The 21,627-nt window shown below is 45.1% G+C and overlaps 1 protein-coding gene across 1 annotated transcript in view; it reads right to left on the bottom strand.

Moving 5' to 3' along the window:
- CIT (citron rho-interacting serine/threonine kinase) overlaps nucleotides 1-21,627 on the bottom strand; it is a 147,982-nt gene that overhangs the window by 44,226 nt on the left and 82,129 nt on the right. Inside the window, 8 exon segments of the mRNA XM_006192696.3 lie at nucleotides 2,894-3,091; nucleotides 6,701-6,875; nucleotides 7,938-8,047; nucleotides 8,964-9,080; nucleotides 13,457-13,552; nucleotides 16,876-17,001; nucleotides 18,927-19,067; nucleotides 21,498-21,551. Of these exon segments, the coding sequence (XP_006192758.2) occupies nucleotides 2,894-3,091; nucleotides 6,701-6,875; nucleotides 7,938-8,047; nucleotides 8,964-9,080; nucleotides 13,457-13,552; nucleotides 16,876-17,001; nucleotides 18,927-19,067; nucleotides 21,498-21,551 (1,017 nt within the window).

Raw genomic sequence — 21,627 nt, 5'->3', positions numbered from 1 at the left:
GCCACCCTCCTCCAGTGGAAGCTTCCACTGAACTGTGCTGCATCTAACTTGACCCAGGGGAAGAAGCAAACATGGTGATTGCTCCCTTCCCCAGGTGAGGGGATAGCAGCCTCTTCGAGTTAAAGCAATAATATGGCCCATTTGACCATTCCCTTTTATTGATAAAACAGCCTGCTGTAAAGCACAGAAACTTCCCAGGAGATCAGTTTAGATCCAGCTGATTTAATGTGATTGATGCTTTCACTGGGTCTGCACTGGGGCCAGAACAATGAGACAGGGCGTCAGAATACTGCATCTGTGACTGTTCGTTCTCTCTGAAAATACATTCTTCACAACAAATTCAACAAAGCCATTTTGGCAGCAGCCACCTGTGGTCCATAACTAGGTTTATGCGACATAATCAAGAGGAAGGGAGAGGAAAATCTGCAGCCCTCAAACCGAACAGAAGCAAACTGATGTGGGTTTGAATTCCTTTGTGATGGGCTTACAAACAGCCATCTGACCAAAGGCACTTTCCTGCCATCCTTTTGAACAAGCCCTATTTTCCAAGATATCTTCATCATCGGGGAGAGTCACAGAGCCCTAGTTTTGAGACCTAGGGAGGTTTGTTTCTTTCTTTCTTTTCTTCTTTTTTTTATAAGAAGATGCTCTGAGGCAGTGATCTCATCTGACTAAATTAAGTCGTGACTTGCTGCTGTGCTGGCTTCCAGCAGCCATTAGACACAGCGGATTCCGACCAGCAGCAAGACAGGATTTAAAGACTCCTTTCCCCACAGATAAACAGCAGTGACACATGCTCACCATACACCCTCCTCCTTCCTCTCCGGCAGGATGAGATGCAGAGCCACCGCCTCCCTCCCAATTCCAACAGAACAGAGAGATAAACGTGTCCTTTTCTGCTCCAAAGTAAAAGGATTTCAGGAATTACAGCCCAATCCCTTAGGGAGAAAAAGCTAAAGACACAGGGATAGGCACATAGTGAGGGCTCATTAAGTATGGATTAAATTACTGATGTCTCCTCTTTCCGAGCTCAAGTGTATCACATGGGGGAAAATATTAATACACAACGCATTAAATGTAATGGTAGTTGAATTTTAGGTAACTCCTTCAGCAGCTAAGAAATGCTATCTGGCTGTCTCCTTCCCCATCCGCCCAACTCCAGAAAGCATAGAAGCCTTCTTGGCACATACTCATATATTCATTTCATTTCTACCTCCATTTTTTTCCTTCTATAGACTTATTTTCTCTGTTTTTCTTTTTTCATCCTGATACACTGTTTTGTATCTTTCCAAACTGTTTCCGATCCATTTTGAAACAAGGCAGAGTATAAACAAAGAGCTATTTTAACAATTTTTTTTTCCAAACCAAATATTGGGGGCACATGACATCATTTAATGAGTGTTCTCATAGAGACAGAGGAAGTTCAGGTTACAGTCAATATCTGAACTTGGCACATAAGTGCTGGAAAATCTAAGATGCACAGCCATCTTCTGTATAGCAGTTATTCTGCATCTCCAGAATCCTGGAAGCCCCTGTATCCTAGACTGGCCCTTGTGCACCCTGGACCTCTCAGCTCATGTTCCCAATTTGGTCCCCAAACCCAACAATGGGATATAACTTCTAAGAAATTACTTTAAAATATACATATGCAGATATATATGTATGTGTGTGTGTGTGTGTGTATACATGTATATACACATGTACACATGTTATGCGTATATACACATATATGCATTACTTTTAAACAGGATAGATCACAAGCAACACGTGCACACGGTCGTCTAAGGGAAGTATCTCTGCTCTAAGAAACGTCTGCTGATGGAGAAGGGGACAGCATCAGAATGAATCAGAGTAGGATACCCACCGAGGTGCCCTACTGAAAAAGACACTGCGTTGTGCTGCATTGTGCCCTGCCCGTGGAAGAGGGCACCCTGACCAGCAGGCGTGAGTGTGCCCGCCTGCCTGCCAAGTGCAAGGTGTCACCATGAGGAGTGCCTGCCATTAAACTCATTCAGCTTTCGATGCCCAGAGTTCCGCTCCACTGAGCAGCCTTCCAGGAGAAGTGGGATTTATAAGTATACGTCTCTGAGGGGGAAAAACAGGAGGATTAGCCACCTGGAGCATGCTGGTCACCTTGGTGGTTGTATTTCCCACTACAAAACCGTGAAGTTGGCATGTTATAGGTAAACTTCTTGTCAGTTTTGGTAGGGGTCAGTCCCTGTGAGAAGGATCAGCCATGGGAAATTGGCCAATGAAGTCACATTTTTTAGACTTCCAGAAAGAACCACTGGTCTAAATCCAGTGCCCATCACCCCCCCACACACCCACCACCACCAGGGACCGATCTCCTGACAACACATTTTAATTGATCAAATTAGTCGCTAAGAAAGAGCAGGGAAGCCAGGTCCATTTTAGAGAAACAATTTCTCATTCAGTAGAATCATTTCCATCCAGAACATACCAACAAAATGCATACATAAGAAACAACCTATAGCTTACAAAAAAAAAAAAAAAAAAGTAACACAAATGAGGTGAGCCAAACCAAAAACAGAAATATAGCGGAAAGACCACTGTAAGGTAGAAGATTACTATTTTTTTTTAATGATTATTGAAAACTAAAGTAGAAGACCCATATAAAATGGACTTTGGTTAAACCGAAACTTAAAATATAATGATGATGATTTTAAAAAGAGGGAAACAAATAAAGGAGGAACCTTCCAGGATACTTAGGAAAGCTCAGACATTACCCAATTAGTGACCTAGTACACTAATTCCAACGATGAAGCTGCCCACATAAGCCAATTTTCTGCCTGTGAAGCAACTCGGTGGCTTGTTTTTTCTCTCTTGGCATTTCTGACAGTGAGCATAAACCTCAGCTCCACACCCAGCCTACCGTGAGCGCCTGGATCTCTTCTTCTGCTTCCGCTGTTGTCTCTTCCAGCTCCGTCTTCGCCTGGCGAAGCTGGCTCTCCAGGGCCGCCCGGGCGGCCTGCAGGGCTGTCAGCTGGGACTCGCGCTCCTGCAGGGAAAGTTGCAGCTCCGTGAGCTGGCGCTTGAGCTCCAGTTTCTGCTCTTCGTGCTCTAGACTAACCTGAGAGAGAGAGAGGGAGAGAGAGATGCTCGCTGAGCTTAACTAAAGAGAATGCCAAGACACGACCTGCCATTCAACTTGCATCTTAAATTTGGTCATGGAAACAAATTCTCAGTACGCACTTGAGAAGGAGAAAAATCAACGAGACGGCTCTGACTTCTATGAGTCTCAAAAATCAACAGAATTGAGCACATCTAAGAGTATATGCAACGGATATGCAAACCATCCCTTACTTTTGAATATTCAAATGCTTGGGGAAGCATCTAAGGAGAACCACACAAGAATCTCCCATGAAAATTATGATGAATATAAATAACCTCTTATTAGTAGCACGGACACCTTTACAGGGAATACAAATGCAACAACAGACCGAATGCTACTTATTTTAAATATTCTTGCTCTGATTTGTTCTTATTAGGTAACCTGAGTTAATGCCCAGCGTGAACTAATCATTCTTCCCTCTGTCTGCCCATCTATCTATCTACTCAACGTTTCATCCATTCAAGAAAGATGTACTCAGCAACTTCTGCATTAAAAATATATATATACAGAGACGAAAGACAGTCTCTGCCTTTGAGTTGGGGACAAAAATCAAAATCAACCATTTCTATACACTGTGGTCAAGTGCAATGGTCAGGATGTGCAGGGATGTGGTGGGAACACAGCAGGGGTAGAGGAGGTAACTGGGGATCTGTGTACTGAGGAGCCAAACAAACAGATAAGAGGGGAGAGAAAATTCCAAGCAGAGAAAGCAAAACACGTAAGGCATGGAGGTGTGGGAGACCACGACACATCTGCTGACGTAACCACCGCTGACAAGCTGTCCTAGAGGCCAGACCCCATGTCGGACTCTGGGATGCCAAGTGAGAAAGAGATGCTTCGCTGCCCACGGAGAGCCTGCTGTCTAACAGAGGCAGCCGAGGGGTCCACAGGGCATAAGCTAAACACGGACAGCCACAGGGACCCAAAGGAGACATCCCATCCAGCTCCAAGGTGTGGGAGAAGGCTCCCTGGAAAAGGTGACACCCAAGTCCCAAAGGCCACAGAAGAGGAGAAAGACTTCCAAAAGATTCAGCCTCGAGAACCAACAGGATGCAGTGCTTAACTCAGTGGAGTGGGGCAGGGAACCAAGGACAGAGAGGAGTCAAAGGTGATGCCCACGTTCCCGGGAATCTGAGTTACACAATGAGACCACTGGCCAAGACAGGGAACAGGAGGGGAAGGGCCAGTCTGAGGAGACGGGTAAGAAATTCAGCCTTGCCATGTTGAACTTGAGCTGCAAGGGACGCATCCAAGTGGGGCTGTCTAACGTCTATGGGGACAGCAGGTCAGAAACTCAAGAGACGGGTCTGGGTTGACAGTCTGGATGTAGGGGGTCCTTAACGAGTCGGCGGCAGCCAAAGCCAAGGCTGTGATCTCTGTCTAGTGAGGACAATGGTGACAACGGTGGCAGTGGCGGCGGCAACGACAATGTGACAGCAGATGTCGCCCTCATGTCAACACGCCAGACATTGTCTCTACTCATTTCGTCTTCCTCACTACCCAACAAGGAAGGTACGACTATTAGGCCATTTCACAGGCAAGCACAGTGTGGCCCTGAGAGACTCAGTAACGGAGCAGACGTCACACGGCTAAGATGTGGCAGGGCTCATTTGTTTGTCTTATTAGCACATCAGCAGCCAGAGGCGGCTATGGCTCCGCCAGCATGCCTGCAAACTCCCAATGTCACCTGGCGACACCAGGAGGGGCCAGTGACATCACATCATGTGTCAGCCAGAGGTTGGGGAGCAGGATGCTGTCCAGCAAAAGGAGCACCCAGGACCCCTAAACCCCATGCTCCGCCGGGGAAGAGCTAACGCTGCATGTGCACCCAGGACCCTTGCGGGTGCATCAAACCCGAGGCTGAGGCCTCTGCCCTCAGTCTCAAGAGCAGCAGGTGGCAAAGAGAAGGCAGACCCGCCTTTTTAGACTTAAAGCTAAACTCCAGGCTACCCTGGAGTACAGACAGCGACAGCCCGACAGCCCGGAGCCTCTCCGGAAGCATCTTGAATTCCTCCCACCACCCCTGGGGGCTGGGTTGGCTATACTGCTTCCAGAACAAAGCAACACGCTTCCCCTGGGGCACGGTAACGCCCAGATGAGCTACAGAGGCAGGGCGGGCGGGTGTGATGAGAGAGATGTGTGGAAACGGAAAAGCCAGCCAGACAACATTCCCACGCTCAGAGAAACCTATCTGAGTTATTTACTCACACTCTTAAGGCTGACACTATGGGGAAGTGTTGTTAAACTTACTGAAGAGTAGAAATACAGCCTGGATGAGTTAAATCGCCACCTAAGGCTTTTGGACAACCTAGAATGATGGTCCTCAAACTCAGAAGTGGGCGCTTGTTAAAGATGCAAATCCCTGCTCCTCACCCCCACCCCACCCTGACCCACACCCAATTCCATTCAAAACGGCTGAGAGAGGAAGCTGCCTGGAATCTGCATTTCAACAGACAGGCCAGGTGGTCCTGTGGGAGGGGCCCACACCTTGACACCTGTCTAGAGAAGTGGCCTCATTTCAATACCCCAGGACAAACTAAGACATGAGGTTTAGTTCTGAGACTGCTGTCTGCTTAAGTCTTTGCCTTAAGACAGATCATCTGCTCTTTGAAGACCTCCATCACCAATATTTGAGCAGGGCATCTCCACACCCAGCCTGGCAGTCCCAATGCCAGTGACCAGTCCCTGAACTCCAGTCCTGTCTCTGCCAGTGCTGGCTCACCCCACCCCCACCGCCCACCCCCAGGCTGGCAGCCCCGAGGTCAGGGATGGGTCTGTCTGGTCACCACTGTGTATCAGGGCTACTAACTGGCACCCAGCAGGCGTTTCACAAATACACGGTATAAGAGATGAGAGTCAGCTTCCACCAGCCTCAAAAATGTTTACAGCCCAATGTGTGTTTTCCTCCCCAAACCTGGCTGACCTTCCCAGCTCCCTTATACCTCTGCAAAGAACCACCTTCCAGAAGCCAGAAAGAGAAAGAATACCATATATCACTTACATGTGGAATCTTAAAAAAGAGGACAGAGATAAACTAATTTACAAAACAGAGACAGACTCGCAGACATAGAAAACAAACTTATGGTTACAAAAATAAAGAAAAAAAAAATCATGTTCCATCAAACCGAAAGTTTAGATTTCTCTTTCCGTCTTCCACTGTCATGGGGCCTCTGTTACTGTCCTTAAGCCAACTGTGTGCGAAACTCCGTGTCTGGACACGGTCACGTGACCCTCGCTAAATCAGGATAAAGGAGGAATCACCTTCCCCCATTTGAAGATGCACTGACTTACAAACTCCCCACGTGACCCTATGGACCGAGATACGTTTTCACGGCCATTTTCCAGATGAGGAAACTGAAGCACAGAGAGGCGGTAGGAGAGCCTGCCCAAGGCTACCAAACCCCTAAGAAGTGGGGGTGGAACTCTACCCCATATCCCCCTGTGGCCCCGTCTGGGCTCTTCACCTCAATGCCTCTTGTATAAGGACTGATTTCTGCTTCACACCTGGCTGGTTTGGGGCCCGAGTCCTCCAACAAACACTCTCGGGAGGCCACCCCTCACTCTCACCTCCCTCAGCCTGGTCTCCAGCTCCAGCAGGCGATTCTTGTCGCTGTGGTCTTGGTGGCTGATCTTCTCCAGCTGCTCCTCCAGCTTCCGGTTCTGGGCCTCTAATTTCCCAGCCTGCGTCTCCAAGTAAAACTTCTGTTGCCTGAGTTCTGAAATCATCTCTTCCTGGGCCTTCCTGGTGGGGGTGGTGGGAGGAGCCAAGAAAAATCACAGTCTTGTTAGAGGTGAGCATGTCCCCTCAGAAGGGCAGGCAGAAAATGGAGTGCAAGAGGTATGTCTTAGTAAGTGGACCACACTCATTCCTGGGTTAGCGCTGTCCTGACCCGGCCTCATGGGCATGTCCTGACTCAGCATGGGGACCTGAGGCCCATTTAATCCTCACAGCTCAGAGTCCTTCATCAAGGGTATTAGGGCATGGTCAAGGGGGAGGCAAGAGATACTATCATTTCACTCCTTTGGTAGACCTTTTCATTTCTGAGTCTATATAGGGGATCAGAAAGAAAGGGGCCTCCTTAGAATAAAAAAGTGCCCCAACAACTCACTGAGACAGGCCCTGGGGAAGAGAGGGTGATGAGCAGAAAAGACAGTATTCCTCCTGCTTCCCCAGAGACCGTGCTCACCTCTCCACCAGACTGCTCCGAAGTACCAGAAACTGGAATGACTCAAAGACCAACAAGCGGCCTATCAAGCTGGTTTAAACTAAGATGGGAACGTTCAAGGAGACTTCTGAAGGGACATATCTAAAGGGAAAAAAAAAAAAATCCTGGAGATTGTAATTCTTTGGGGGAAAAGATTAAGATCAAAATGCTCCTGGAGCACCAGAGAGTCCTTACTGAACCACACACTTCACCGCCGGGGCCTGACTTAACACCAGCGAGATGGATGGCCCGGCCAGGCACACCCATGATCACCCCTGGCTGATCACAGGAGGCAAGTCTAGGGGACAAGGACAGCAGCTCTCCAAAAGTGAACTATAAATAGCCTCACTAGAGAGGAAAGCACTCTGTCATCCAATGGTAATTTGAAGCATTTAAGAAAACGTAGCTCATAAGAGAGGATGGGAGTAGGCTGAGACCACTTCAGAGAGAGCAAAATTACATTAAATATACAGGGGCTGGGCCCGACTACAGAAGTAATTAAATCTGCCCCAGCTCCATCAGACAGAAGAACGGGGATTATGCCCCAGGGGAGAAGACCAAAGTGTAATGGAGCAGGCAGTTAGAATGTGAATACTTACATGTTCCTCTGCGTAAAGAGACTGCTGTTCGCCGCAAGTTTATTGGCTTCCGACAATTCCACTATCCTCTGTTCCAGGGATCTGATCTTGGAATCCATGGCGTTGATCATCTGAAACACAGGGGATCTTTGAAACCTCACACATCGATGGTTCTACCAGAATCAGAGTATCATGGGCCAAGTGGGTCGGGGAGAAGTGTCACCTGACATGCAGGTGATCTGACCAGAGACTCAGCTAGCCTGTACCCTGCGGATCGTGGATCTCATGGCTCGAACGGCTGGCTCTCATTTGTTTTATCCAATGGAGACTGCACGTCCCCACACGAAGGGGCTTACAGGAGGGCCTATTCAGGAGCCTGGCACTCTGTGGGTAAACAGGCCTCATTAAATCCCCGTGTTGTCTGCACGCGACCTGAGCCTGCAGGAGCCTCTAAAACTTGAATCTGCAAGTTTGGATTTCTCATCACCCTTGGGGTTGTCGTTTTCTGAGCGAATTCCTTCTCACCCAGTCACTACTGTCCTAGATTCTCTACATCAAAGCCTCCGCAATTTAATGAATCATAAGAATATAAGAATTGGCCAGGGTAGGGGGTTGGGGGGGTTGCTGGTTAAAAATATCACTTCCCAGGACCCTCCTTTAGAGATGCTGATGTGAAAAGACTCAGTAGGGTCTGAGATAATAACTCGATTAACAAGCAAGACAGGTCAAACTCTGAGCTGCAAGTTTCTGAACCACCTGCCTGTGGGGATCAGGAAGGAAGGAGACGTGTGAGGGATGCCAAGGACCATGGGGCAATTTGAAATCGTTCGAGCTGATGGCAGACCAGCCTGAGTTCTTAAAGAAGGGCGTGAAAGGCCCAACTGGCCCCCCTGAGCTGTGGCTTTCAGGACAGGAAGGGGTCACAGCAAGAGCTTTCTGTGAGTAGCAAACTCCACGGGATAAAACGGACTCGTCTCTGGTGTGCAATGCCCAGCCTGTTTCACAAACCCTCCCCTGGATGCCAGCTGTGCGGTTCCTGCTACCTACCGCCTTCTGCTCGCTGAGGATTTTGCCTTTCTCATGGGCCTCCTCTTCGTGTCTCTGCATCAGATTCTCCAGCGTCTCCTTATCAGCTAGGTCTTTCTTTATCTGATTGTCCAACACCTGTGGGAAACCAAAGAAGTCAGTGTCCTGAGGAGCAAAGCTGAGCAGAGAAGACTCACCAGAGGCACTTGAGCAAAGTAGGAAAGGAGGGGAAGAGGCAGTGGGGGAGCCAAGCTCTCCCAACTTTGGGAGTGGGCGTCTGCTGATCAGCCAGGACGAGATTAAGAAGTCCAGTATCACCATCAAATGGCCAGTAACTGGTGGACTTGAACTAAGGACTTATTTTTAAATCTGCAGCCAGAAAGGCTCGAGACAGATCCAAATGGAAGTGGACTCCAAAAAACAAACAAAAAAAGATCTCTCTAGAGATGGTGTAATTTACAGCTATGACCCAGGGACAAGCTGATAGCAGTCAATGTACCAGTAGTTTTCAGAACACTGCTTGCTCTTAATTTGGATAAAATGAAACTCGCCACCTCCAGGCTGTGAGTGGAGGGATGGAAAGGTGAAGGCTGAGGAAGTCCGTGTGACCAAGGCTGACGTTCGAAAACAGCCAGGGGTGAGAGGATTCTGGCCGCCAACAAAGTAGATGGGGAGTCAACAGACTGAAGACACAGCATAAAAGAAAGAAAAAAAAAAGCCTCTTTCCCCCGTCCTTTCCTCTGACCTAGCTTGGTAGGAAAAAAAAAAAAAAAAAAAAGTCACTGGAAAGAGAAACCCTTCCCAGGGGAAGAGAAATCATGTGTTCTTGGTGCCGAGAACGCCACTGTAAGCACTGACTGTTCCCAAGGGGAAAAAATAAAACAGTAATGGTGTTGCATCCTCCGGCTTGATCGCATGGTCTACAAGGGACACACAGAGCCCGACCAGTTGCCAAAACGACCGGCAAAAAAACAAAGGAGAAAAAGAAGGCAACATCATTAAGTAGTCCGGGCCTTGGACCACAACCCTGTGTCTCACACTCTGCTTCTCTGAATGACACCAACTGCATTGGACACGGCAAAGAGAACTGCCAGAATCAGGGTCACAGATGGAACTGAAACCTGCCTTTCCCTCGTTGTCTATTGTGAAGGGCCCTCCGTAGCTCATGGGGACATCAGCCCTTAAAAAGAGCCAGTCAGCAGGGAGGGGGCCCACATGATGAAGAAAGGAAAGGACGGATTTCAAAGAGGGCTTTAAACTAGAACCGACTGATGGAAAACACAGAGTGAGAGGTGGAGAAGAATAAAAGGTGGGGGACAGGGTCATGGGAGGAGGGACGGACCTCAGAAGGATAAGGGGGCCCGTCCTCTTGGATGTTGGGGTGCGATTCTAAAATTATGAACGAGACAAGGAGAGAATCTGGGGTACGGTCATAATTATTACCTAAAGGGCCTTCCAGAGGAGGGAACAGGAACACCAAGCACAGCAGACTACAAAGAAATGGTTTCATAAAGATGCCAGGAGGGAAGACGGAAGAAAATAGATCTGTCCCTCACATTCTCTAGGCTCTACAAAGCCAAGTTCTTTCCATCTAAAGGCAGCAGAGACCACATAATGTCTAGCCCAGGGATGCTCTTTTTTTCCTGAGATGCCAAAGCAACAAAGCACCTTTTCAGGACGACTCTGCTTAAACTAAGACCTCCGCTTTGGCAGGGATGGATACCAGCATAGGTGAGTGTGGGTGAGAAGGAATAAGCTTTCTCAAGAACGCACGCATCTCAGCTCTGACTGGCAGGTAGACAAACAAGAAGATGCATGGGAGGGAAGCAGGGGATGTGTCTGAAATGAGAGATTCCGCTGTACACATTTATATCAATTTAAGACAGAACACGGCTTTAGGACAGGAAAGTCAACATACTCACCCCAAATTACATAATGAATTTTGCAAAGGTTATCTTCATCATGCAAAGGTGCCAGTGGAGTATTGTATACATTCTCATAATTTTCTGAAAGTTGGTTTATTTCAAAGATAGACGTCTGGAAGCCAGGAAGAACTCAAACCAAAAGGACTGGTAGATAAAGTATAAAATGCACTAAAGTGGGGGGGAGGGGTCACACTAAAATACTGTGAGGTCCCTTCTGGGTTCTTTTCCTATATTTCTTTCAGTGAAAAACAATCAAAAGTAACACCAGGGCTTAAAGGGAAAAAGATGCCAGGGTGGGGATGATGATGAGGGTGTCAGTATGAATGGGTGTGGTTCTTCAAAAAAAAAAAAAGGAACAGCCAACTCTTTGGGAACACCAACCACACCGATAACGTCATCACTGCAGAAATTAAAAGCCTCTTTCAGTGTCCGACTTGGAAGGGAAAGAGACAGTATTTAAGATGTAATGACCAAGGTCTGATTCTCAAGAACAGAAGAATTAAAGGCTTGGCCCAAAATCGTTATGAAATCGATGTGATTTTTCAAAGGAAATAGATAGGCTGGCAGCCATTTCTGATCACTGATTCATTAATAATAATTCAACTAAAATAATAATTTCAGTAAGTGAAATAGTAATTGAATATATTATTTTATATGGTGGGCTGGATTACTTAGGTCAGCTCTTCCATGAAAAATGATTTAAAATGCTAGACAGAATGTGGAAAACAGGTTTCCAAAAGGACCTAATAAAAGTTGGCAAGAGATTAAGAAATTACAGGCTAAAATCTAAGTGAAAGTAGAAACCCAGAGAGGTAAGAAAAGGCACAAAGCTGTTTTGAACTTGAGGCATTTGTTGAACCAAATAAACTTTAATTTCACTTTTTTTTCATTTAATTTTTGGGGGTTGTAATTATATTTATTTATAATTTTTTTTAAATGGAGGTACTGGGGATTGGACCCAGGACCTCATGCATGCTAAGCACGCACTCTACCACTGAGCTATACCCTCCCCATCCCCATTTTTGATTGCCTCAAAGGGTAAGAAGACAGAGAAATCAGAGCCCAGGGCCACCTTCCAAGGTGGGCACACATTTTCATTCAAGGCCTCAAAGAATTTCCATTAATAGTGTTCCAAAGAACATAGGGAAATATATACAAGATCTTGTGGTAGCACACAGTGAAAAAGAATGCAACAGTGAATATATGTATGTTCATGTATAACTGAAAAATTGTGCTCTACTCTGGAAATTGACACAACATTGTAAACTGACTGTAACTCAATTTTTAAAAAAGTAAATAATAATAATCATCATCATCATCATCATCATCATCATCATCATCATCCAAGGAAAATGAGCAGTTGACCAGGCACACAAAAAAGACAGACATCATGAAAAAGAGCCAATAGAAACAACAGAGGAGAAACAGACCTTCGGGAATTATCAGGTACAGATCATAAAACATCTACACTAATGTGTTTAAAGAAGCAGAAGACAAGCTTCAAATGAATACAGGGAATAGAAAGTTACTGTCTTAAATAATCTTAAGTAAACTTGGGAAAGAACCAAACAGAATGCCAAGAAATAAACACAATAAAAAAAAAAGAAACACAATAACTAAAATCTGAAACTCAATGGATAGGTTTAACAGCAGATTAGACAGGTAAGAATTAGTATACTGGAAAATCATTCAGAACTTAACCAGCGTGTAGTACCAACAGATAAGGAAATGGAAAAAAAAAAAAAGATTGGTGAAAATCTAACACATGCCTAACCAAATTCTCATTAGGGAAGGAAACAGGGAAGAAAAGATAGAACAACCAGTAATTTTCTGGAATTGATTTTTTAAAAACCCAATATATTCAAAAGTCCGGTCAAATTCAAGAAGGATAAATAAAAATAAATTCACATCTAGACATATCACAGTAAATCTTTAACAAGCTAAAGACAAAGTAAAGTTTGAAAAGCAGCCAAAGAGAAAAGAAAGATGGCTTCAAAGAAAGCAAGTTAGACTGACAGCTGACCATCAATAGAAACAATAAAAGCCAAACATCAATGGAATGATACCTTCAAAGAGTTTTATAAGAAATAAGTGCCAACCTAGAATTCTCTCCCCAGTCAAAACATCGTTCAAGAATGAGGGTGAAATAAAGACATTTTCAGACACCCAAAACAGAGAGTTTGGCTCCAGGAGATTTTCACTTAACAAAGTCCTCAAGGATGTAATTTGAACAAAAGGAAAATTATCCCAGGTTTGAGGTGCAGGAAGGAAATTAAAAGCAAAGAAAGTGGCGAATCTGTCTAGATCTAAATTATAGACACTCATGGACTGAAGGACCATGGGTCAAAAATCATTTTAAAGATGGAGCTGGGATACATGACGACCAAATTTTTTAAATAAATTTTTTGAACTTCTGCTACCCAAACCCATGGATAACATCCCCAGACCTCCCACCATGACCTAAGGACAGCAGTTACCCCAGACACTCCTTTGTTCTAGCAAGAAGTGGCCCAAAGTGCCCAGAAAGGGAGAGGAGCTATGTGGTGCTCCAGGAGGAATGCCAGGAAAGATTAGAACGTTTTTCTTTACTTTGATTTTTTCCTCGTAGTGCTGTTCTTTCTGCTTCAGGTGCACCTCCAGGTGCTGGGCTGAGACCTGGGCTTCCCGGTGCTTCTCCTCCAGCTCCTACAGACACACAAGAACAGTCGGTCAAGGGTACAAGGGAAGGACGGAGCCAACGCACATTAGACATTCACAGGAAACACGACTCTGGCACAGGCACCACAGGTAACAGGCATCCGTTTCTTCATTACTAGCCCTCACGGCCTTTGGAAAGGAAACCACCCCTGAGCCTTGGCCCTGGGTTTTCCAAGTCCAAGTATTCACACACAGACATGCAACACTGGCGGGCTGGGATCAGAACTCTGCCAGTGGGACAGGTCAAACAAAGGCAGCTCTTCATCTCTGCCTAGAGAAGTACGACTTCACAAGGCAACACAGTGTGAAAATTCAGTACAGCACAAAGCCCCTGACCACGGTCTTGAACCTCAGGCTGTTCTCGCTGCTATGGCAGGCTTGAATGAGGAAAAGTAATTTCCACTTGTTTGAGGTTTAAAGTTAATGTATGATGATCAAAAAATTATTTTGTATCTTCCTCATTAACAAAATGATTGCTCAAGAACCCTAGCTAAGAAGGAAAACTAATGTAATGATTCAAACACTTGGAGTTTTGAACGATTCCTTTAACAGACAGGTTATATGGAGGATGTGAGTATTTGGAGATGTTCATACCATGTCATGTTTATATGATACAATGCTAATGGGCACAAAGCAGAACATAAAATTCACTAAAAATAACATAAATATGTGTGTGTGTGTATATATAGAAATAGCTCAAATTCAACATTCTCTTCATTCTTTTATTAAGATTTCTGCTTTTAAACTGTTTTTAAATTGTGATTCATTTGAAAATTATACCAATTCATTTGTCAACGTATTATAAACTGATCTTATAAAACACAACATTCAACTAACTGAAACATTCTCCAAATGCAGATATCTGCAACTACATTAATTCTCATGAATCTGGACCCATTAGTTAATTACTAATATCAAAAGTCACTACTCCAAGTTTTCATCTCTTCACACTATCAGGAAATTTCTCTTTGAAATGGGAGTAATTATGAGAATTTTGAAGAATGATGAAATTATACCGGATACGACCATAAAATGTGGAAAAAATACTTTCAGATTCACACAACATAAAATGTTACTGATTAAGCCTTTGAAAATCTGAAGTCTGCAAGCATTGACTTTGCTTTGGGGTCCAGTAAAGTGTTCAATTTTAAGACCAGGTGCACAGGATCCATTGCAATCTGACAGATGTGATCTTGAAAAGTTGAATGTAAACAGAACTTCAATAAATAAAAACATACTTTAAGGGCTTTTTGTGTATTAAAGGGTTCCTAGAAAAGAATTCTTTTATTAAAGCAAAAGACTGCTGTAACGAGGACCCCAATTATCTGTTTTGAAAGTTCTTATCATAATAGCAAATATTTTAATGCAAATAACATCTTGGGATCTGTTTCCAAGCATCATCATTATGTAACGGTATTAAGGACCCCTCTTTGCCTGTGTCCCATATACTTCACAGCTTAAAGCACAAGGTTCTTGAGCAAAAGGCACCTTCTGATAAATGAAGTCACAAACACAAAGATATTCGGGCAGGTGGCAAGACACATTCGGACAACGAAATCTGTGTACTTTTCCTTTATGTTAGAAATCACTTGATAAAAATCTTTTCTTAGTTTCAGTCCTCCTAAGGTAGCACAGGAATGGAAATCAATCAAATAATAAGTCGAAAACTCAGATACCTGAGACTTGACAACCTTGAAGACCGAATTTCTGGTCTACCTATGAATGGTACTTTACAACATACAATCCAGGAATGCAGAACTCTACACTCCCACATTTTAATTGCAAGTGAACCTCTGGAAAAAGCAGACATTCTGAAATCTGACTTCTTAGCAGTTTGGCATTTTTTGTTGTTGTTGTCATTTTTTTTTTTAAACGTTATCTTTTGTATATGTGTTGGACTGGACTCTTCAGTCCTGTTAGGCAAACACTGTTGTTCGCTGCTATAGTTCCAGCTCCTAGAACAGTGCCTGGCACATAGTAGAAGCTCATTAAATATTTGTTGAATGAATGAATGAACACATCACCATTAAACAGAGAAACACTTTGCAACCACGAGAGACTCAACCACGTCGTTTGCACCAAGCAAGGGGTGGCAGTGGTGGAATCTCGGTGGGAATTAATTTTACTCACGTTAAAATTCACACACTTGACAATTGCCAAGAGAAACTTTGATGACGGAACAAGAGAACAGAAAAAGTAGACTTAACAGTCACATTGGCCCTTGTGTGCAGACGTATATGTGAAGACGACGTGTCAAAGCAACGCTATTTAACCAATTTTTCTTTCCACCTCTTTGTTCAAGAATATCCGTATGTTCATCAATATATACAAACACAGAAATGTAAAGTTTTGAAGGGGTGGTGTTTTTTGTTTTTGTTTTTGGTATTAAGCATAAGCCTCTAAGTCAGTCATTCTTGAGCTCATATAGTTGCTGGTGACTCATTTCCCAGAAGTGATGCAGAGAGAGAGAAGGCGGGGGGGGGGAGATGCAAAGTGACCTGCTCACCACCTTGCCCCTTTCTAGTGGAGAACAGCAACTACTCCTATGGACAGGCTCCAAAAACGGTATCACATTCCTGGCTTTGGGACTGAAATCCAAGGACAGTCCTTTAAAGGTTCACCCGCCTTCCACCCTGGCAGGGGCAAAACTCCAACACATCTCTAGGTACCACCCGAGCCTTCCTTGGTTAAGTTAGTTTGGTCATCAGAGCCGGAAACAGAACCATCGTGATGACAAACCTAAAAAAAAAGGATCTGCTACATGTAAGGGAATGGAAAATAATAGTAATAATAACCAACTGTAGCAGAGAAAGTGAGTGGGTGAACAGGGCTCTCTGACAAATACTACTCCGAGAAAAACAAGTCTGCGTGACTAATTTCTTCCTTCGGCAGAAGCAAGAATCCGGGTGTTGGTCTTAAAGGTCTGAATCCCACACCTTTTTAAACGGGCATTTGCGAAGTTAACGGCCATACAAAACTCTGCTGATAGAAGTAAGTAAATGCTCCTGTAAAAATGTATCGGAAATGACAGAGCGTGCACGTTCATGCTAAAAAGAAGTCAGGCAGTAGCAAATAGAGCAGAAAAAAAAAAAAAAAAACCATACTGTTGGATCTGTTACCAGTGCTGGAATGTCCAACCTTTGGTTATTCACACTAGTCTCTGATGTGGCGCCCACTAAAGCCACCTCTCCTGGTTCACCTGCTTGGCGATCACCTCCCCTGTGATGGTGGTTGATTCTCCTTTGGACCCCCTTCCCTCTGCAACCTCTAACCTGTTAGCTTGCAACTTCCCCACTTTGGTTCCTGCTCACCAGAATTTTATCAGCCATCTGCTGGATCTGTTGGGATTTTGTCTGGATGTCATCCTTCAGTCTGTTTTCTCTACGCTCCATGGTCTCTAGCCTCTTTACCTTGTTCTCCAGAGAGTGGCGGCGTTCCTGCAGATCGTGAATCAATCAGAGAGTTTTAATGGAGTAAACCGCTCTACGGGCACAGCGCCCGCACCGAGGGAGAGGGCCCTCGAGAAGCGTACACTCGAGGCGGGAAGAGAAGTCTCGGGCGCCCGAAACGACAGCGAAGAGAATCGGGTTTTGTCATTCGAGTCGTACTTGCGTGTTGTAGGTTACAAGAGTGCATTCATTCATTCAAATATTTACCAAGCGCCTACTATCTGCAAAGTACCACACTAGGCATCACGGAAGATACAAAGGGGAAGCCGACAGAATTCCTGCCCTTGGGAAAGATAAGATAAACACATATAAACATAATATAGATTAAGAGGGGGAAGAGCCGTGAAGCAAATGGGTCTAGAGGGCGGTGGGATGGGACGTTGTAGGCAGGAGAGGGGCCTTTTCACTGAATGGGTGAGGGGAGGAGTCACCGAGATGTGAGCTCTGGAGAGGGTGGGGATAGAGCGGGCTGGAGCGGAAAGGGCAGGAGAGGTGGGGGAAGGCCTTTCAAACATGGCGGGAGTATTCGCAGAAACGTGGAGGTGGTTGAGAGCCGGGTTTAGGCCCCAGTTGGAAGGTACAGTGGCTGCAGCATCAGGTGCACCCAAGGAGCAGGAGCAAAGGGGAGGGGGGCGCATGTGCGGGTGAGAGAGTCACATGTATCTACGAGGCTCAGGGGCGCACCTGAGACAGAGGGAAGCCCTGAAAGGCGTAGGGTGGGGCAGGGGGCTCTGAGGAGCCTTATGTTGTAAATCTGAGCATCTGACGTTGTCTGAGGTCATTCAGAGGAAGGTGAGACTAGAAGCAGAAAGCCAAGAAATTATGACATCTGCTCAGCTGAGAGGAAGAGGGCCTGGGCTGCAGGAGAGGCCTCCAGGAATGGGCAGCAGGGGCTGAGCGGGGAGAGACAATGTGTATAGATTTATAGGGCTGAGCGACTTGCTGAATGCAGGGCCCAAGGGGAGGCAAATGATGTCAAGGTTTTGAGCCAGGGTGGGAGGCGGTGGGGAGTGGGGGACCAGATGAATGACAGTGGCCCTGATCAGCATGAGGAAATTGAGGAGGCCACCCAGACTCGGGGGGGAAGATGCTGAGTTAATTCTAGATCTGAGGCACTGTTCAGACACCCCATCAAGATGTCAGGGGAGCCGTGGGAAACACTGCCCAGATCGCTGGGGAGGGTGGCCCCAAAGAGACGTGGCCAAGGAGGGTCCACGCCAACACTGTGATACGGAAAATCAGGAGGCCCAGGACAGGGAGACGGTTAAGTCAACTACAGCACATCCGTTCTGCAGAACGACCGCCAAGGTGTTGGGGCGGGCGGAAAGGAGTCAAGGGGAGACGTCAGTTTTTATTCACTATTCTTCAGTTCTAAGTGTTTTACGAGAAGACACTCGTGTGTGTGCCTGTATAATTGTGTAACTGGTTTCAACAACAACAACAACAACAAAGAATTGGAGGAAGAGGCCCAAAAATACAGATCTGGGAGTTGTCAACACACGCAGGTCACAGCTGGAGCCCTGACAATTAATATGTTATTAGCACTGCGGGGGCAAAGGCCAGGAGAAAAGAGATACGGAGGAGGAAAAAGGAAATCTCAGGGGTGGCGTTCCAGCTCATCCAGACCAACAAGAATCCTCCCACGAGTGAGCCAGTCAGAGGAAAACAAACAGGAAGGAAAGGTTTTCATCAAAACATCTTTCTGCTCGGAGCTGCTGTGACAAATCTCTCTCCCCTTTGGGGAGAATGTCGCCAAGCCTCTCAGGTTTCAGAGGGATTGGCGGAAAGGAATGCGGTTTGGTCAGACACAAGCCAGGGTGGTTCCGTGGTTTCTTGCCCTCTCGGCACAGCCAAAGGCCAGCCACACCAGGACCAGGGTCCGTCCTGCCGGGGGCTGGAGGTCCCCTGCTCACCTCGGCTTCCACCAGCTTCTTTTTGATGCCTTCGGAAGAGTCCTCACGGTTCTGCAGCTTCTCCAGCTCACGCTCGGCCCGCTCCTTGGCCTGGCGGATGTTCTGCAGCAGCTCGGTGGCCTCTGTGCTGGCTTTGACAGCCTGAAAGGAGAAGCAGCAGATGAGAGATGGCCACAGTTACTCGTGGGAAAAGATGGGGAACGTCTCCTATAAACAGAAAAAGCTCAGGTCACACTGAGGTGGAGATACATTATATCTGTTTTCTGAAACATATAAACGTTCATCTTATTCTGTATTTCACCTGTTCTAAGGTACACTTAACTTAAACGTATATATATATATTTTCAACACCACTGAATTTTGAATGCATCCTGCAATTAAAATTGACTGTTTTTCTTTCTTGGGGCACATAAGATAGTAGTGCATCAGACAATCATTAGCACCTTAGATTCAATACAACATAATAAATGTGAGCAAAAAGGTGTAGGATTTATCTGTCCAGGTATTAGTGTATTTACCTCGAAGCATTAACTTTCTCCTTAATCATCTCATTTGCTATTTTCCTATGGGGAATCTTACTATCAACTTTCATATGAAAACAAGATCAAAACTAAAAAATTTTTTTTCAAATAAATGCCTATCAAAGGGCACAATTACCAGTGTTCATGGTGGCTCATAAATTCAGGTTTAAAAAAAAAAACAGCAACCCCCCCTTTTCTAACCTATATAATCCTCCAATATACTTTACTTTTTAAAAAAAATTTTTTTTGCTAACTTTTTTTTGGGGGGGGGGGGATTCGGTTTATTTATTTTTTTTTTGTTAATGGAGGGACCAGGGATTGAGCCCAGGACCTTGTGCATGGCAAGCACACATCTACCACTGAGCTATACTCTCCCAAACAGTGAACGCTTTTGAGGTTAATTTTTCTTGGCATCTTAACTATACTGCATCTCTTCTAGCATCACAGTAACGATATGAGTGTAAGAAACCAACAAGCTCATACTCCTTTGCTTTAAACTATAATTTTAAAAAGTGAAACCTGCAAGGGAACTCCAGCTGCAAGACCAGCACCATCCAACATGGGAGCCAATCATCACATGTGCCTGGTGAGCACCTGAAATGTGGCTGGTGTGGCTGGGAAATTAATTTTTAATTTTAACTTAAGTTTAACACATTTTAAAAATGTTTTAATATCCATACACATGGCAGTGATATTTTTGGATACACTGGATTAAATAAACTGTATCATTCAGATAATTTCCCCTGTTTCTTTTTCACTTTTTAACATGTCTACTGGAAAATTTTAAATTATATCTGTGGCTGAGATGTGTGGGCGACTTCCCACTTTTACAGGAGAGCCTGGTTCTAGATGGAGACATGAACCTTCACACAAACTTCTGGCTGAAAGACGGAGATCCAGGCTTCCAGCAGTGACCTCAAGACTGTATGAGAAAGCAACAGATGAATGGATACAGAAAATGAGGAACATACAGGCAAAGGAATATTATGCAGCCTCTAAAAAGGAAATCCCGCTACATGCTACAACGTGGATGAACCTCAAAGACATCATGCTAAGTGAAATAAGCCAATCGCAAAAGGACAAACACTGCATCATTCTACCCATAGGAAGTACCCGAAGCAGTCAAAATCACAGAAACAAAGTAGAAAGGTGGTTACCAAGGGTTGGGAAGGAGGGAGGAGATAGTGGTGTCTAGCAAGGAGTTTCAGTTTTACAAGATGAAAAAGTTCTAGAGATCTACTCTCCCACAAGAGGAACACACCTAACACTAAGGAACCGGACTCTCAAAATGATTAAAATAGTACATTTAATGCTGTATGTTTTTAATAACAATTTTTTTAAAAAGGAGGAGGAAGAAGGGCCCTAGTAAACACATTCACAAACATTCTCGGCGTGAAAGGCACGTGTCAGAACCACATTCATTCTGGTCCTTTCTTGAGCATTTCTTGTGTTCACCTAAAGGAAGGGCCATTAGCAGAAACAGGATGCTGTCAACCAACCCCAGCCACCCGAGCACTCTGGCCTCCTCCAGCCTTCCAAGGCACAGGAACATGGTCGTTTCTGACTGAAAGCAGTCTGGGTCATGAATGACACAGGCTTCTCTCACAAATGTGCAAAATGGCGAGCCTGGCCTCCTGAAGGGAGAGGAGCAGGCCTGTTGGGTTCTGTCCTAATACAATCAGAACTTTGGTTTCAGAGTCTCACACAGCTTGGTTTTGTTTTGTTTTTCATTTTTAATGGAGGTACTGGGGATTGAACCCAGGACCTCGTGCATGCTAAGCATGCACTCTACCACTGAGCTATTTCCCTCCCTCCAAGCTTGGTTTAAAAAAACAAAACACAACCACACTGCTGACACATCTCAAAAGGAAAAAGTATCTTCAGAACTCTGGTATTTTCAGGTAATGGCTCACTCCGCCTTCATTTTCCTAGGCGCTTAGGGTGACTAATTCTGTTTCTTTGATCTTTCATGCTCCAGGACAAGGTAAGGAATAGTAGTTGGAGATGGGGTGGTGTAAGATCCCCCCTAAAAAAAACACCGGGGGCTTACCTTTTCCAGCTTCTCTTGGAGCTCCTGAATTTTGAGCTGCTGCTCAGCATTGATCTGTAATTAAAATCCCAGGAAATAAAGCAAAAGGCAAATCAGTGTTAAGGACCTGCTACATTTATTACAGTCCTAT

This window comes from Camelus ferus, chromosome 32, assembly GCF_009834535.1.
Source record: "Camelus ferus isolate YT-003-E chromosome 32, BCGSAC_Cfer_1.0, whole genome shotgun sequence".
Lineage (NCBI taxonomy): Eukaryota > Metazoa > Chordata > Mammalia > Artiodactyla > Camelidae > Camelus > Camelus ferus.
This window is presented reverse-complemented; position numbering and strand designations above follow the sequence as displayed.